Source organism: Dipodomys merriami, unplaced genomic scaffold (assembly GCF_024711535.1).
Source record: "Dipodomys merriami isolate MVZ:Mamm:240054 unplaced genomic scaffold, mDipMer1.0.p SCAF_6, whole genome shotgun sequence".
Classification (NCBI taxonomy): Eukaryota; Metazoa; Chordata; class Mammalia; order Rodentia; family Heteromyidae; genus Dipodomys; species Dipodomys merriami.
In genome coordinates, this window is record NW_027206179.1 from 15737020 (window position 1) to 15754662 (window position 17643).

General features: G+C 42.4%; 1 protein-coding gene across 1 annotated transcript in view; it reads left to right on the forward strand.

Annotated features, from left to right (window-relative positions):
• Window positions 1-17643, forward strand: part of Efnb2 (ephrin B2) — a 45405-nt gene that overhangs the window by 9338 nt on the left and 18424 nt on the right. Inside the window, exon 2 of the mRNA XM_070002639.1 lies at window positions 13095-13378. Coding sequence (XP_069858740.1) covers window positions 13095-13378 — 284 coding nt within the window. The remainder of the gene's footprint in view (window positions 1-13094; window positions 13379-17643) is intronic.

The following is a 17643-nucleotide window of genomic DNA, read 5'->3' on the forward strand; positions in this document are numbered from 1 at the left end:
AACTTTCTGTTAGCAGGCTTTGAGTACACAAGAGGCTTTGCGTACACAAGACAGTGATTTCTATCCTTGAGGTTCAAGTGACAAGGCTGGCAGTGGGTAATGGGTGGAGACGCAGGAACCAGGGCAGGTGGTCACCCTCGTGGGCAGAGTTCAAAGAAGTTGTCCAGGCATGAGAAACTTGAGTCTTGAAAGACAGTGGCATGTCTAAGCAGAATCACAGCTGAATGAAGAAAATAGTCCCAGGCCATTATAATGCTATTTCAGCCTAGGGCAGTCTGTCTATAAAGTGTCTACCTGTAAATGTTCTCCTTTATTTCACACATCGGACTTGGCACACATACAGATCCCACAAATGGCACAAATAGGCCCTGTGGAACAGCTAACCCATCCGTCAGCTTCCTTTTTAGCGTGTGGATTACCTGTATCCCTGCTTTTCAATGTGAGCGTGATAACGAGTAGGTTGAGCAATTCCATTTAGCTAGGACAGCGGGGGCCGAGGTGATTGCAGTGTGGTCATGAGCTCCTGCTTTGAAATTTGCTTGGGAACCAATCCTAGATTAGCCGTTTCATTACCTGTGTGACTTTGGGATAAGAATCTCCCATTTGTCCTGCCTCTTAAGTAGGGACAAAAACTAAAATAATGTTGAATAAAAGAGTAATAAAATTGGGGTTGAGATTAAATTAAAGAGCCTAGCTCTCTGCTTGGAAAAACAAACCAATAAATGTCAGCTACTATTAATAAAAATTAATTGAATATCTGCTGTGGGCCAGGCTATAGTACGATTTGCTGTCCACGTACAAAGGGGAAAAATGAAAAGATTGTTAATAAAGATTCTAATACTTTTGTGTTACATCAGTTTGTAACGCTGATGTTAATTTATATTTTATCTTGCTTACCTTCCAAACTTTTGCTCTATAAAAAAAGCACTTTCTGTTTCTTGTCTACTATCAAGTTAGACATTCAAAATCTGCCACCCTACCCCTGTGCTTACTTAGAGAACACTTGTAACCTTCAACACTCTTGTTCAGCATTCAACTATTTACCAAGAGTAGAGTCTTTGTTTGAATCCCTTCTGTGTATTTTAGTCAAGGGTCAATTAGAGATTGGATTGTTACATGAATTCCACCTGTAGTGATGGGTAATGTGACAATTTTAGCATTAGTATGACTCAGTATTTCTCCCTTAGGAACCTCCTGTCTTGGTAGACCCTATTTTATGTCACAGTAATGCCAGCTACTGTTCTATCTGCTGGACAAGTACTCATAAAGCTTGATAGCAGCCACACAAGGGAAAATTCCCCCTCAGTACAATGGAGAGTCTGAGGGACAATTGGCTAATGAACTTACTCAAGGTCATATGTAGCTAAGAAGTAGATTTGGACTCAGGAAGTCCTGTGCTAGCCTCTAACTCTCTTGAATTCTCTGCTCTCCTTTTTTGTTGTTATGGAGAAGAGTTGGTTATTGGGTAACTAGGTGTTTGCTCAAAGCAGAACATATAGGCGGATAAAGAAAATGCTTCTTTTTCAACTTAAGAGTCCATTTCTTATGGTGGCCAGGCAGTTCTGAAGGGATCCTGTGGCTCTTTGGGACAGCGAGATCTTACAACTGGAAACAGAATGATCAGCCCATTGTAAGGATGACTTGGGAGATTTTTTACAACATTCATGAGTTTATTGAGTACTAGCAATGTTTTTCTTTTAAAATTCTAAATAATTGATCGATACTGTTTGGAAGCAGGGTCGGGGTGGGGGAAAGGTCAGATTCTTTCAAGAGAGTTGCATTTGGTGAAATGCTGAGTATGTCAAGCTGAGGAGATAGTATGACATCTTTTTTAGAGTCTAGTCACAATTAAATGCCATTTTATTTTGGATTTTGGGATCTGTGCCAGCTTCCAGCTTGTCAGAGCTGAGAAGACTCAAATCAAGTCCAGGCTTATTTCTACAGTGAGCGGGGAGTCTGGCTTGTTGCCTGTGGAGTGTTTCAGTGCAGCCCATCTGGCTTTTGATGTTCTGCGAGTTTGGAGCAGTTTGTTTAAGGAAGCCGGGCAGTGAATATTGGTGGGCCTGGGGTTCTCCTCACTCCATGTCAGTACCTCATGGTTTGCATTTCTATCCGGCTTCTCTTAGGCTCACTTGCAGACCAAGCTGCTGACCCGGGGTCTCTGGCCTCCAGATCTTTCTTTCCTTCAGAGCTCAGGGGCCCCAGCACAGCCTCTGATCTCCTGCTTATAAGTTCACTTACATTGACTCAGTAGCTGGTGGAATAAGCACTGACAGGCTCAGGTGTGTTTCTGTATTTTGATCGAACACCCCAGGCTGCTGGGGTGTTGGACCCGGTGACAGTGGGGTGCTGTGTGTTCCCATTTTTACAAGAGTCCCCGTGATCTCTTTGAAATCAGTAGCCCAGTCTACTTTTTCTCCACTCATGGTAGCAGTTTTGTAGCCTGCTTGGTGTCCCTTTCCTCTTTAGCTCCAGCTTCACCACCAGCTGTGGCAGAGCAGTGACTCCTGCAGGAAGATGTCTCCTGTCCCACACCCACTCGGGCCTGTGCCAGAGCCCTCCCCTGGAGCCCAGGAAGGAGGAAGTGTCTGGGAGACAACCATTTAGGGCCTGTAAGGCATTTGCACATAGTCTTGTAAACTGTGTTAGTAGGCTTATTATACTTGCCTGGCAAGGAGAATCCCAGCTCACATGGAGACAGAACTGAGAGGTCTTCTCTCCTCTCCTGTCTGACGTACTCATGTATTCATGCATTTATTGCAGAAGCACATGTTGAGTGCCCTTCTGTGGAGTGAGGGGTCAGGCCTGCAGGAAGCAGAAGTCTGCTCGCCACCAATTTGACCACCACAGGGAGAAGCTTCATCTTAGTAAGACACGCATGGTTGCTTAAAGAAGCAGACAAAATTCTTTGAAATTAAAAAAAAAAAAAGACATGCACAATGATGGAAATGGAAGAGAGAGAGGACTGATGGGAAAGTACAGATACCCAGATGTGGTTGCTAATGCCTCTGAACCCTCAGCTGTCCTCATTGGGTGTTTTAGAATGCCAGGCCGGTTCCCTATGGGGCTGACGTATGACTTTCATCTCTGTGACTTTCCCACTCAGGGAAATGAGCAAATGGATCTGAACACTTCTATCTAAAACAACAGAGAGCCAGCTGGAAGTGCCCTTTGAATTCCTTTCTCTGTGAGAGCCATTTTTTTTTCTCTCTAGTGCCTTACCTATAAATAACATGAGTTCCACCTTCCTTTATAGACTCTTGCTAAAAGCACGGTCAGGAACAAGACTGTACAGGTGCAAACAAATTACAGTTGGGAAAGAAGCTGCAATGTCTCTTGTCTCTGAGGATTATGAAATCCTGGTTTCTATCATGGAAGCCAGTGTGGTCATGGTGCCAGCGTGACAGCTTGGCATTAGACAGTATTCCCCTTTCTGTGTCCCCACTGAAGGCTCTGCTTCACTTTTCAGCCCCCAGTTTTTCCTCCGTAGCCCCAGGATTTTGGAGATGACTTTGGGCTGGGGTAGCTTGGGTGGAGGCGTGCTAGATCAATTTGGTAAACAAAGACATGTATTTTTGTTTTGAGGTTGGTTGTTGATTTGGGTTTCTAATTTCACTTCAGAGATTTAACTAGTCTCTGTTAATTTGTGAGATGACAATAATGATATCTGTGTACCACAGACTTACAGTCTGACTTGTTTTTGTGGAACAGACAAGTAGGAGATGCATTTTCTCCTTCAGTTGTGGCAGGCATATTCTTCTCAATGTAGTCTTTCATGACAATGAAAATTCTAGCATAGGTTTAGGAAAAAAAAGAAATCAGTCCTTGTGCTAGTTTCCTGTAAAGATGATTAAACTATGAGAATATTAACTTCGAGTGTTTTAAGATAAAATATACTTTAGCCACCAGTGTTTTTGAGCATTATATCATGAAAAACAAGATTAACATCAAAAGGTGTCAGCTTTCATTCAATTGTGCAGCACTGTAAGCTGTGAAATGTAATATTGCTTTGACTCCTTGGTAATTGTAGAATGACAGAGGAAAATGGATAAGATTAAATGAAAGTATCCACCTTTGCACACATTGTGTAAAATACAAGTTGAAGTCGTTGGGACCAGAAATGGAGGGTCTTCTAGTTCTATCACTGAAAGAATATAATTTGGTAAAAAACAAATTCTGCTTTAGACTAGAATTCTTTTTTTTTTTTTTTGAAAGTGTGCCCCAAGACCTCATCTGGGAGAGTTGCTGGACTGGTTTGTGAGCCTGTGGGTTCGGCAGGCATCTGAATGCCTGCGCTTCTCATCTTTCTGTGCTTGAAAAGGTTTTGCTGGTGGTTGGTGTGAAGTCTGAAATGTACACCTCCCTCCTCGCTCACGCATTTATAACACTTTAATGGTCCCCAATTGTGGGAGCCTGCTTTTACGCCCCCATTCTTCTCCTTGAATAAATGGGGTTCAAGTTGCAGATGGTATTTGTTTTAGAAAGCTGTGAAAGAAGAGCACCTGCGAAAACAGTGATTGTTCCAACACACATACACATTTGAATTAAAGCAGAAAGTGTCAATTAAAGCCTCCAATTACTACTTGATTTCTTGGAGGTTTGAAGCCAGCAAGAAGATAGTGGTGGGGCGCACTGGAAGTTTCAAGGTAATTACTTGTTACTCTGAGCAGTGGTTTCTAGTAACCTAGTTCTGTATGAACCTGACACTCTATATCTGCACCCCTCTATTTCTCTGGTTTCAGAACAAGTCTGCCTGGAAACTTGCTCTGATGTTAAACTGCAAGAGGGGGCAGTAAAGTGCTATCCACCGGGAGGAAAATGTTTCCCAAGCATTTCTTAGAGCAGCAAGATCCTGACAGAGTTGTTCTTGTGCAACTTTTACTTGTTCATTTTATAATGAATTCTTCTGTTTGGGCCATTCCTTGAGTATTTTCTTAAGTTATAGCCACACTCTAGCATTAAATGAGAGCCATGCAAGTCTGAGTATCCTGCCTGTTTATAAAATGTGCCATAAAATTCATATACTTGTGATACAGAGTCATTCTTCAGGAAGATTATCTCCCCCTCCCTCCCCCAGTGTACAGAGCATTCCAAAAATGAGTACGGATCTTCTGTTTGTTTGTGCTTGTACTAGGGCTTAAACTCAGGGCCTCAAGCACTCACTTGCATATTTCATTGAAGACTGGTGCTCTACCACTTGAGCCACACCTCCACTTCTGCTGTATTAAATGCTCTTTTGACTCCACATAGACATCCAAGATCAGAAGTGAGTGGCAGAGTTGAGAGTTGGACTCATCTAGAGAAGCTTGTAGCCAAGATAAGGAGAAGTAGGGACTACCAACCCAGCTAACCTGCAGCGGCTGTGTCCTTATTCAGATTTCTAGCCTAACTAACACAGGCACTGGCTTCTCCTTTTTTTTTTTTTTTTGCCCCTCTACCCTTGCCATTGAATTATAATAATCAAAATAAAAAACTACCCCCTCTCCTGCCCCCTGCCCCCTCCCCGCTCGCCCCAATGCTGGGCCTGGAGCCTAGGATCTGTCGGTGTTTCCTATTCACAGATGGTGCTCTACCACTTCAGCCACATTTCTGCTTTTGGTTATTTGCTGGTTATTTGGAGATAATAATCTCTTGGATTTGTTTAGGCTGACCCTATGAACCTTGATTCTCAGATCTCAGCCTCCTGCGTAGCTAAGATTACAGGTGAGTGTCACCACCCGTGCCTGGCTAATGGAAGCATTTAGTGGAAAAAGTATACTTTCCAAATATGATAAACTCAAAGTGCACTTAACATAAACCACTGACTTGTCAATAAACCTATTACATTAGATGATTTTTGGTGTCTGTTAGAGTGAACCTGTTTCTAAAATTGGGATTCAGGCTTCTCAAAATTTCAACCAACTTCCAGATTAGTGCAGTTCAGTGACTGACCATAAATGGTATCCATCCCTTTCCCCTTATTTTTCATGTCTTCGAATAAGCAGCGTGCATGGTAGTCCAGCTTTTGTGGACTGGGAAACTGATTTATTGCCTAGGCCACAGTTGAGACTGATGATTTCATTTGTTTGCTTTCTGAGAAACTGAGTACAAAAGTTAAGAAGTTGGTAAGCCTTAGTTATTTTCAACACCTATTTTAAGAATTAAGGGTTGTGATAGCTAGTTCATGAAGATGGTGTAGTCATTTGAAGTTATATATTTAAAAGTAATGTTCCAGCCCACTCACAAAGTCACTGAATCTTTCAGAAAGTTGGAAAACCACAGAAAGCTCCCTCCAGTAGACCAAATCGGTGTGTGGTGGTTTCTTTTTGGTCAGCAACGTAAGCAGAATAGCATATCACAAATTTGATGTCCGTGTCTATTTTTTTTTCCTGGCTTACTCTCCCTCCTTCTCTCCTTCCCTCCCCTTTCTTCTTTGTGCTGAGACTGGCTCTTGAACTCAGGACTTATACTTTATTTTTCTGTCAAGGCTGGTACCCTACCACTTGATCTATACTGCTACTTCTGGCTTTTTGCTGAGTAGTTGGATTTAAGAGTCTCACAGGACTTTTCTGCCTAGGCTGATGTTGAAATTTGAACCTCAGATCTCACTCTTCTGAGGAGTTAGAATTACAGGTGTGAGCCAACAGGGCCTAGCTTGTCTGTGGCTGTCTCCAGCTGAAATAAGCCATCTACGTACAATGATCACCTACACAGCACACATGCTGTGGAAACATCACCTGTGTGAATAAGGTGGCTGTGTCATCACTAGGCCATACCCAGCTTATATGGCCTTTCTTTTGACTGAATGTCATATAGTGAGTGTATGATTGAACTACAGTGATTATTTTGTAGGGTGTTTGTGCATGTGAGTGTGTACATATGCACCCATCCTGGGGCTTGAACTCAGGGCCTGGGTGCTGTCTCAGAGCTATTTTTGCTCAAGGCCAGCACTCTACCACTGGAGCCATGGCTCCATGCTCTTTCCCTCGTTACTCCCACCTCCATCTTTGCCTACTCGTATTTCATTTTCATACACAACAGCAACTGTGACAATTTGCATTGACTTGCTACATGCTGTGTACTGTGACCATATTTCTCATGTGCCTGATGTCTGCCCTAATAATGCAGCAACATGAAATATTTTATTTAAATGGACGTCTTCCTGTGTGTGAATGGGATTAGGTATCTCCAGCCCTGAGCCTGAGTTGATACTGTGTAGCTAGCAGCTCTGGCAGTGTTTCCAAGAAGCACTGTCAGAGTGTCTGGAGGGGTTTGCTTTGCCTGACACTGTTCTTTGGACACAGAAACTGGTCATTCCTGTCTGTTTAATTTTTGTTCTCAACTCTTGGTTCTGTGTCAGCTTGATATTTTTCCATTCACTTAGGACCATGTTAACTTGTTCTGATCTGAGAGGTGACGCTGGAATGTTCTTCAGTCATCTGGTATCGTCAGGTGTATTTATTTGTATTAGCAGGACCACCAAGAGGTCTCTCCTTAGCCTTTGTCAGCATCAGTGGCCTCTCAGCAATCTGGGTCTTCTTCTGACTTAGACCTGAACAAACAGGCATGGAGCCATGGGATGTCTGGACCGAGGAGTCTGGGGTGGGGTTTAGGGCAAGGAGAAGAGGAACTGAGAGAATGGTGTTTTCCCTGATGGAGAGGGGCAAGAGAGTGCGATGGGGGACGTGCTGCCCTGTCGTCCCGCAGCGTCTCCTGTCCAGGCTGTCCCATGAGTCGGCCTGTTGCATTGGGTGCAGTTTGGAAGGAATCGGGCACTTGCTGCCCCTGTTTGACCCCAGGCACACAACACTGTCAGTGGAAGCATCTAGACTTGGCGTCATAACTCAACATGGCCATTTCGGCCCAGGAAAATTGCATTTGGAAACCTCTGAAGTGCAGGCCTCTAGGTTCTACTTTCTGAGCATGGTGCCAGTGTGTTAAGCCAGCCTGGGGTTCCCATGGGGATTAGGAGTTTGTGCTGTGCTTCATTAATTCAGCTATGTTCCAGTCTTTTAACATTAAAGACTATTGTGTTGCATAATGGCAATCAGAGTTTTTACAATTACGAATATGAAGTTGAAATGTCTGATTTAACTGGTTAGAGATCTAATTTAGATGACCAAATATTAATGTCTAATTTAGATTATTAGAGCTCTCCAAAGTATTGCTTGTGGAAATAGTAGACTCTAACTTGATGAAAGACTTTTTGAAACTTGAATTCAGTTGGACAGGTAATCCCAAACTAAAAAAAGGATCCTAGCATCAAATCATTTTGCTTCCTGCCTGTAAGTCTTGACAACTCTGGATCCGGGTTTGCATTTTTCTTTCTGGTTCTATTTATTGTCTGTGTATCTGATTCAAAATCATGATGTCCGTTGTCTTGCCTGGAAAATGGTTCACTGCAGAAAACCAGAGAAGTTGCCTTTTTCTGCTCAGTGCTCCTCCCTCCCTCCCAAGGAGGGTCCCTGGGAAACCCTGGGAAGCCCTGGGAAGCCCTGGAAGCTCTCTGATGGTGGGACCCCAGGTGCTCTGTCCCCTCATGGGAAGATACAGGGCAGAGGGTTGACGGGAAAAGCCCTACCCAGAGGGTGAAAGGCCTAGCCCCATTCCCACTCTCTCACTTATCTGGGTCATTGTCTTTTGTGTGAGATTGAAAATTAGCAATCTGTGAAACAGCACCTCTTCTTTTGCAGGTTAACATGAACTCCCTTCTCTGTGTAGCTGGGTTGTAACTATGGAGCTTTTCTACTGTGCTGTTTTTGGCTAAAAGATAAATCTTTAACATAACAAAATAAATCTGCATTGGACATCTACCATAAGTAATCAGATAATGATTTAAAATTAGCCAGTTATCATCATCATATTTCTATCACATTTTAAGAGTCAATTTATGATGAGTGTATTATTGACTATCATAAAATATCCAGGGCAGAGACATGCGTCTAGACTGATTACTACACACATGTCTCTGCCTTGGATATTACCACATATATATCTCAGCCTTGGTTATTAGGTTTCTAAACAATCTCCAGATAATGAAATTCAAATATAGCCCCTCTCTTCAAATATAGAACTGACTCAACTATAATCTATAGGATTCATTATGTGCCCTTTAAAAAGGTGCTATTTATACATATTCTGCTATGTGTATCTATTGTCTAAAGTTAATCTGTTACAGTACACAGGAAACACAAATTCCAGTGGTGAGCTTGTTCCTCGGTCACCTTTTAGTTCTTGGCCCCCTGGTACAAGGCACAGATACCAGATGGCTGCCCCCAGTGAAGAAGGAAGAAGAGAGGGAGGGTTGACCCAACTGATCCACAAAGCTGGCTTTACGCTGTAAAGCACGGGATGAGAACTGAAGTGTGCTGGGAAAGGGACTTTCCTGTTATGCTCCCGAGGCCTCCACTTCCTCTCCTGGCCTGAATGCTGGGGATGAACGGTCCTCAAATGTAAATGGACCCTGGATTGTGAGGTGCGTGGACCAGTGCATAAACTACCAACAAGAGCTCAGAATCCATAATGCTTTTGTCATTAGTAACTCTGAAAATGTCAATTTTCTCCTTCATTTTTTTTTTTAACTAGGGAGAGAGTGTGTATGGCTGCTGATACTTCCAGTATCAAAACCTGTGCCTAACCAGGTTGTAAGCAAAGCTGTTCCCACTTTCTAGTGTGCTTCTTTCCCCTGAAGTGATCTGTCTGGAGATTTGTCGACTCCACCTGTGATGGCCTATTGCTGACGATACTTAATTTGACTTGAGTGTGTGAATGTTAGTTTCCACTTTATTCAAGTTTGTTTTTTTAAAAGATAAAAAAACAAATACAATATCTCTTATCTCTTGAGCCTCTACCACATGGCAGCCCTTGGGTTCTCTGTATTGACTCCAACATGCCTTTGGGCCGTCCCTTCTTTGAGGGAGCTAGACTGGAAATTTCTGGTGACCTGGGCCATCATCCTTTCTGTCACTCTGAACACCTGGTCCCAAGTGGGTCACTCAGGCCACCATACTCTTTTTGCTGCCCTGCGGCCTTGCCAAGTGGGAGAGTTGCTCCCAGGAGGTGTCTGTTCTCGGCAGATGCTGGAACATGGAGCAATTCCGAGACCTGGGGTGGTTCTCGGCTCAGCGGACTCTGTGTCTGTTCAGAAACCATCATCTCAGCCACTGAAATGACTGGTGTGCCTGTCCTTCCCAAACAGACATCAAGCAGGGACTCCACTTCTCCTACAATGAGTTCTTTGTGTGGATTTCAAGGAAGATGTGATTTTCCCCCCCAAAGGACCTCTTGAAATAACGAGGGTTGTTTTTTAATTTTTTTTTAAATCGAGGGCCAAAGATCACATTTTTTTTCCTCCCATTTTTGCCACACTGTATTCTAAAAGATGAATTGGGGTTTCTTGAGGCTTTGGCAGTAGTATGTATGTTAACATTTGAGATTCCGTCCCTGCCTGCTCTCTTTCTGATGAGCCAACCCTAGGGTCCTCATGTTTCCCATTACTGGTCCTGACAAGTCTTAGCCAAACTGGACTGTGCACCCTGACTTCAAGGAAGGATAGTTCGTTTGCAAAACATTTGCAGAGGCTCGTTACTGTGTGATTTATCCTTCCATGAGTCTAAAAGGCAAGATCCTGGAAGCCAGAGGGGCCCAGGTGCCATGCATTCTTGACCTCATTTGCTCAGCACCAGCAGGTGCCGTGACATTGTGCACACCCTGGTGAGTGAGCAGAGTCCTGTAGAATGACTTGCCTGGGTTGGAAGTGACCTGCAGAGTTCTGAGTCGGGTAGGACACAGATCCTGGGAACATTTGGAATGAAGAAAGAGCTTAGGGAGTCAGATTGGAGGAGTCCTGAAACCTGTGCAGGTGCTCCAGTGTGGGCAGGAAATGGTCCCCTGGATGGATGGACAAGAAGATGGATGTTGCATCTGGCTTTAGAAAGATCCTTATCTCCGAGGCCTGCACACTCCTCAGGGAGGCTGGCAAAGGAAGTTGATTGACCTGACACTGGAGTAGTGATTCAGGAAAACTTATAGCAACGCTTGTTTTCTCTTTTGTGGTGGCCCTTTGTGCTAGTTATGAAAATGCAGAGTGGGACATCCTAGATAGGAAATGGCTCTGGATTTTGTGAGCATTCGGACATTTCGGAAGAAGGTCAAAGATGGTCACGGGAAACACAAAGTGGCAAGAAGGTGACATTTTAAGTGCTCATGGAATTTCATTTGTACCCACTCCCAGCCAGGCTACCTCTGTTTTTTAATCCACGGAACACATCCAAATCCTGGGAAGGGGTAGGGGCTAACATTGAAACGCCTTATCCACAATTGATCTTGTTCAGTCCTTCAGGAGAAACTGTAGAGTTTTATCCACCAAGAGGAGAAACCTAGAGAGAAGCCATTCATGTTCAGGGGTCCCAGGACCACCCCGAGAGAGTCTTTCAGCCCTGGGGTTGGATTTTAGAAGCTTTTCACAGATCTATGGAAATGGCCAGGAAGATCACAGAGAGGCTCTCTCACTCTTGATCTCTTTTTGTCAGATGTGCTAGAGAATTCTTCAGTACACACATAGATGTTTGAAATTTGGTATTGTTAGAAAAATAACTCATTTTAAGTTCTGATTTCTAGTAAGATTTTTAGGTAACTCCTGTTTACCACTTTTTTGTGGAATAAATGCCTTATCATCCTACTATAGTAGCCATTTTTTTTAAGGGATGGAGACCAGTCCTATCTTTGGGGTTGTCTAGTAACACATTCAGAAGAACCTGACTTGATGAAAACAAACATTTACAACACTCCTTTTTTTCCGGCCATAGAATGTATGGGTTGTTTTTTTTTTTTTTAATGACAAATCTACAACTAAATTAGGTTTTGTACATCTTCATCTGGGTAACGATCTTTCAGGAAATTTTCGTAAATTAAATGCCTTTGATTAGCATTTATTATGTTATCTCCATGCAGATTTGAAATGTGAGGTGCCCTCCTACATGTTTGCTTAAACTCCATAACTGCACTCTGGCCACTGATCCTCCTGGCTGGTGGCTTCCGTGGCTAACTATAGCTTGGATTGGAAGGATTCAGAGACAAGGCTTTGTCCCTTCTTGGGCTTTAATATTTTAATGAGCCCACAGACTTGGCTGCTTTCTAGACCTGGGGTTTTAGAGTGTGTTGTTAGCATTTGCGCCGGGAGAAGGATGTTCATTAGGAAGCTCTTGTTTTCAGTTTCAGAGAGAAACTCCCCATTAGGGAAAAAAAATCTTTCGGCAAGCATGGCTAGCAAGAAAGAAAAGGAAGGAGGGAAGCTTTGAGCTATAAGCATTCAGGGGATATTGTATCAGCCGTCTTAGTTCTGAAGACTTGCTGCTACAAATTAATTGGAGCAAATACATCTCAAGGGTTTGCAGGGCGGGGGTGGGGGGGGTGGTCGTGGTGGTGAGATTTGTAGAGCAGAGATGGAAGCTGTTGTCCTTGCAAGGAAGGACTCTTTGGTCTGCAGCTGAATCAATACTGTGGACTAATTATTTCTAGTTATCTTTTATGGGTTTGTAAGACATTTCTTTTGTTCAGTGTAATAAAAAAACCCATTGTTTGATCAGTGACTGGCTAATTATGATAAGTAATTTGAAACAGTCCTGATGAAACTTGTCTGTTAATTAACATCAACAGCAAAAGGAAAGTAACAGAGCAATAGTCTTAGTGCCTGTAATGTTCCCTGGAATTGATGAAATCCTCTTTATGGCTGGCTCCATAAAATAGGGCTGCCAATGGTTGAGAAGTAAACAGGTGGGAAGGTCTGACTCACCTGTCAAGGTGGAGGAGAGTGGATTGTAAAGTTATACAAAGAGTGCTGGATCTTACCCGGAAAGAGAGGAGAGCTGTGTCAGGAGGCTCAGAGAAAGGAGACTACTGCTTGGGCTGGTTTGGTTTTTGTTACTTGTTAAGTCTAACTCCTAAATTCATTTGTCCCATGATCATCTCCGCAAAGAGGTTTTGGTAAAAAAAAAAAAAAAAAAAAAAAAGTGCAGATCAAAAAGAAGCTGTGGTTTGAGATTATTGGCTTTTTGATAACTCATTAAAACTTATTAAGTTTTATCAACTCACTGGATTTTCTTTTATGCTTCTAGATTTCTACCTGGACAAGGACTGGTACTATACCCACAGATAGGAGACAAATTGGATATTATTTGCCCCAAAGTGGACTCTAAAACTGTTGGCCAGTATGAATATTATAAAGTTTATATGGTTGATAAAGACCAAGCAGACAGATGCACTATTAAGAAGGAAAACACCCCTCTGCTCAACTGTGCCAGACCAGACCAGGATGTGAAATTTACCATCAAGTTTCAAGAATTCAGCCCAAATCTCTGGGGTTTAGAATTTCAGAAGAACAGAGATTACTACATTATATGTAAGTATCATTCTAGTCCTTTGTTTTGTAGTCATTAGAATAAGCTAAATAGGTTTGTATCAATTTTTGTCTCCTTAAAATTATCATGATAAATTATTTGGTGAGAATCTTTGTTTTTCAAAGAAACTTAATTGAATTTGGGAATTAATTGAATATAAACAAAGGGGGAAAACTCCTAGGATTCTTACAGTATTGAAATAAATGGTTATGTGCCTATGCTTAGCAGCTCTGCAAACAAAACCATTGACAGGTAAATCTGTGCAATGCCATTTCTCTTCATCTGTCCATCCATTCACTCCGTCATTTTAGAGTTTTTTCTGTTTCCAGGGATTGAGCATCAGTGCTAGGAATTGAATAGTGAGCCATAGGACACAACAGTATACTTTCCTTGTAAAGCTATGCATCCCAAGGGAGGGAGCTAATCATTGGAAGGATAAGGGCTATAGACAACACCTTATCCATGGTCGTGTTCAATCCAGATTTAGAATAGGAAAATTACACCAGATAGATAGATAGGTAGATAGATAGATAGATAGATAGATAGGTAGGTAGATAGATAGATAGATAGATAGATAGATAGATAGATAGATAGATAGATATTTAGATGCTCTGTTTCAGAATATGTCCTTTGGGTCTTACCCGAAGTGCAGCCATGATGTGGGGAGGTCCAGCTGTGTATATGTCCTAACCATACCTACTGGGTGCACATCACGTGTTATTACCAAGCCAGAACTGTTCTCAACTGGGTTTTGTTACTACAAATTCTTGGAAACCCAGATAGTTGTTGGCATGATTCAAGTAATAAGCTCTTTTATGTTCATTTGTTTGTTTGTTTTACAGATGTACTCTTTCCTAGGGTTGAATTCTCCACTTCTTCCCAAGTCTTCCCAAATAAGATTTTATTTATCTCCTGAGGGACCAGCCCTCCCCCTGGCTGGGCGTCTCTGCCACTAAACTGCTTCTCTTTAGTCTACAGAACCAGTAACTCAGTGAATACGTACCTTGTGCTCCATAATACATATTTCTACCACGTTAGTAATTAAAACAAAGGTCGTAGACATGTAATTATCTTGTCTGAGGCTGTGAAATGCCACAGAGATGGAGAACATATTTTTAAAGCTAACTTGATACACAGAACATAGCTTTCCAAGAACAACAAAGAAAAGGAAAAAGTGGTAAATTATGTATTTAATGGAATAATTATCATAAAATGGAAACAAGCATCCTGAGATGAAACAAAGCAGATGGTATGGTAAAGCATACAAAGCAATACAGAAAGCTCCAAAACTCTGAGGAAGTTACAAGGTAAAATAAGTGGAAACTTTAACCTTGTGATAGCCTAACTGTTCCTTAAAGACTTTTTCAGTGGGTGCTCATATCTAGTCCAGTACGTTTACGACAGATTTTCAAGAAGGCTACTGCCCCGGCATAGAGTCACACACCTGTCCCTGAACCCATGTCTGCAAACCGGGCTATCTCATCAAGATGCCCACGAAACCAACACACCCAACCAGTCTTCTTTTTACTCTAGTTGCTGACTTCATAAAGATGGCTTCGTAAATTCTAAAAGAAAACCTGCAATTTCCAAAACTCCACTAAGCATTAAGTGTATTTCAGTAAACATCGAAAATCAGATCTTTAGTCTGAAATAAAATGCAGGAAAAGCAAATAAATACATCAGCGATTTACTGACAATGCTTTGCTGAATGCAGTGAGCATTTAACTACTACTTTCCATCACTCATGAGAGAACCATACTTGCAAGCATAGTTTGATTTAAAATTCTAATACTAATCTGCAGAAGAATGACATTCTGTATCGCCTGTGGAAACAGTATGCTGCATTATCAGGTTCATTATTGTTGGTTAAGCTACCCTGGCCTCCCAGACTCTCCTTAGAGTTCAGATTTACAGTGCACAAGTGTGAGTGACCTGGGATGAAAGAATATTAATTAGAGCGGAGTGTGCTGACATATGCCCACACTTGAGAGGAGGAGGCAGGAAGATGACAAATTCTGGACTAGCTTGGACTACATAGTCAGATCCGTCTCAAAACAATAGTATATTGGCTTAAAATACAGACGTTAGGGTTTCTGATTTGAAACAGTGAGACACTGCTCCAGTGGTACCTGTTGAGCATCTGTCTACCCAGGGCTAATCATGGCCCAGGACCTAGGATTTTTATTGACTTCCAGTGACCACTGAATGGAGTTTAAAGGCTTCCCTAAGCTAGGACAGAGGAGGACACTAAAGAAACGTGGAAAAAGGTAGAAGCCAATTTCTTACCTGCCCCACAACAAAGCTCACTGAGATACACCATTCCCTTGAAAGGAAATGGGAAATGAAAAGGACATATAAAAATTAATGTTGACTTTACATTGCTTCTCCAAGAATCCCAAAAGACCTGAACAAGGGATTTTTATTTTATTTTATTTTATTTATTTATTTTGTCAGTCGTGGGGCTTGAAGTCAGGGCCTGGGTGCTGTCCCTGAGCGTCTCTGTGCTCAAGGCTAGTGCTCTACCACTTGAGCCACAGTGCCCCTCTGGCTTTGAGTGGTTAATTGGAGATAACCATGATTCTCAGGTCTCAGCCTCCTGACTAGCTAGGATTACAGGTATGAACCAGTGGTGCTCAGCTACAAGGGATTTTTAAAAGCCACTGATTTCCTTCCCTGTTAAACAAATGTGAACACACACACACACACACACACACACACACACACACACACACAGTCACACTCTGTTCTGGGTATTTCAGAAAGAGAGACAAGTATTTGAAGGCAGTAATTTTTGTATCAGAGCATTTGTAACAGTGTTAAGTGGCATGATGGGAAGTGCTCAGATCAACAGGTTTAAACAGTTCAAAGCATTGGTTGTTGAGGCAGTAAGTAATACTGGTTTCTGAGTTTCCAGGAAGTATCCGCCATGTGTTGTTTGGGGTTTTGTTTTTGTCTTTGTTTTTTCTGGGGTTTGAACTCAGGACTCCTACTCTCACTTGGCTTTTTCTACTTTAAGGCTAGTGCTCTACCACTCAAGCTACACCTCCAATTCCAGCTTTTGGTTAACTGGAGTTAAGAGTCTGTGGACTTTGTCTTCCCTGGCTGGCTTTGAACCGTGATCCTCAGATCTCAGCCTTCTGAGTAGCCAGGATTACAGGTGTGAGCCACCAGCATCTAGCTTAGCCTTTTAAGTCTTCATGCCTGCTTACTGACACTTTTACCACAGCGTTAGACATGTGGTTCTTCCTGTGTGCCGGTGGTTGCATTCTATAGGAAGGCAAAGCAGTGTTGTTTAGATCACTGCTTGATTCCCACCTGCAGGGGGGCAGTTTCCGTAGGGGTCCCTTATCCCCCCTTTCCTCCCGCCTTGTGGAGGGTCCTCGTGCATGGCTCTGGTGCTGGGCAGTACCCCAGATGATCAGTGTGGTGGAGAAATAGGCCAGGAGCCCAGAGTGTTCTGTCTCAGTTCTGCGGCTGCTGCCTGAACTTAATGAGAAAGTCACTTTAATTTCCTTCTCTAGAAAATACTTTTCATCGTTGATGTTGTTCAGACTAATGATGGAGCTCTCCTCTGGGTCCTAGCCATTTTCTGCTTGGCTCTTTTGCCGGTGTGCTGCTTCTTAGTGCAGACAAGATCTGCTCTGCATTCTGTGCTGACTTCTGCCTTACTTGTAGTTGCCCCCTTTTAAATATACTCATCACATTTTGGGGCTTAATATAAACATTAATAGTTAATCGGAGCTGTATTTCTTAAACCGACTGCATACCTAGTGAATCCCCTTAAGAAATGACATGACAAAATGATATACACCCTCATTAATTCTCCTCATGGATGATGATTTGCTGTGACATGTGGCACAATGATATATATGGGGTTTCTTCGTGTTTGGAATTGACTTTTTCCAGTGACCTATTTCAGTAATTAGCCTTGGGCTTAATTTGCATAATAAAATCTCCTAATCATTAAATGATCCAAAGATGGGAAGGTTATGACTGTTTGGTCTGATCTTCATTACATGTACAGCCTTAATTGCTCTTTATTTCATCTAACCTGCTGTTATTTTTATCTAATGTCTTTAAAATTATTTAACTGTTTATAGAACAGCCCTATGTTTTGATGTCACGCGTTTGAAAGGAGCGGCGTGTTAGACGCAGTAACTCTTCCCGTTAGCATTGGGACACTGCTTCTCCTGTGAGGCTTTCTGGCCTCTGGCGTTGTGACATTTTCTTTGAGGTGCTTGGTTTATAATCTGACTTCAAAGTTGAC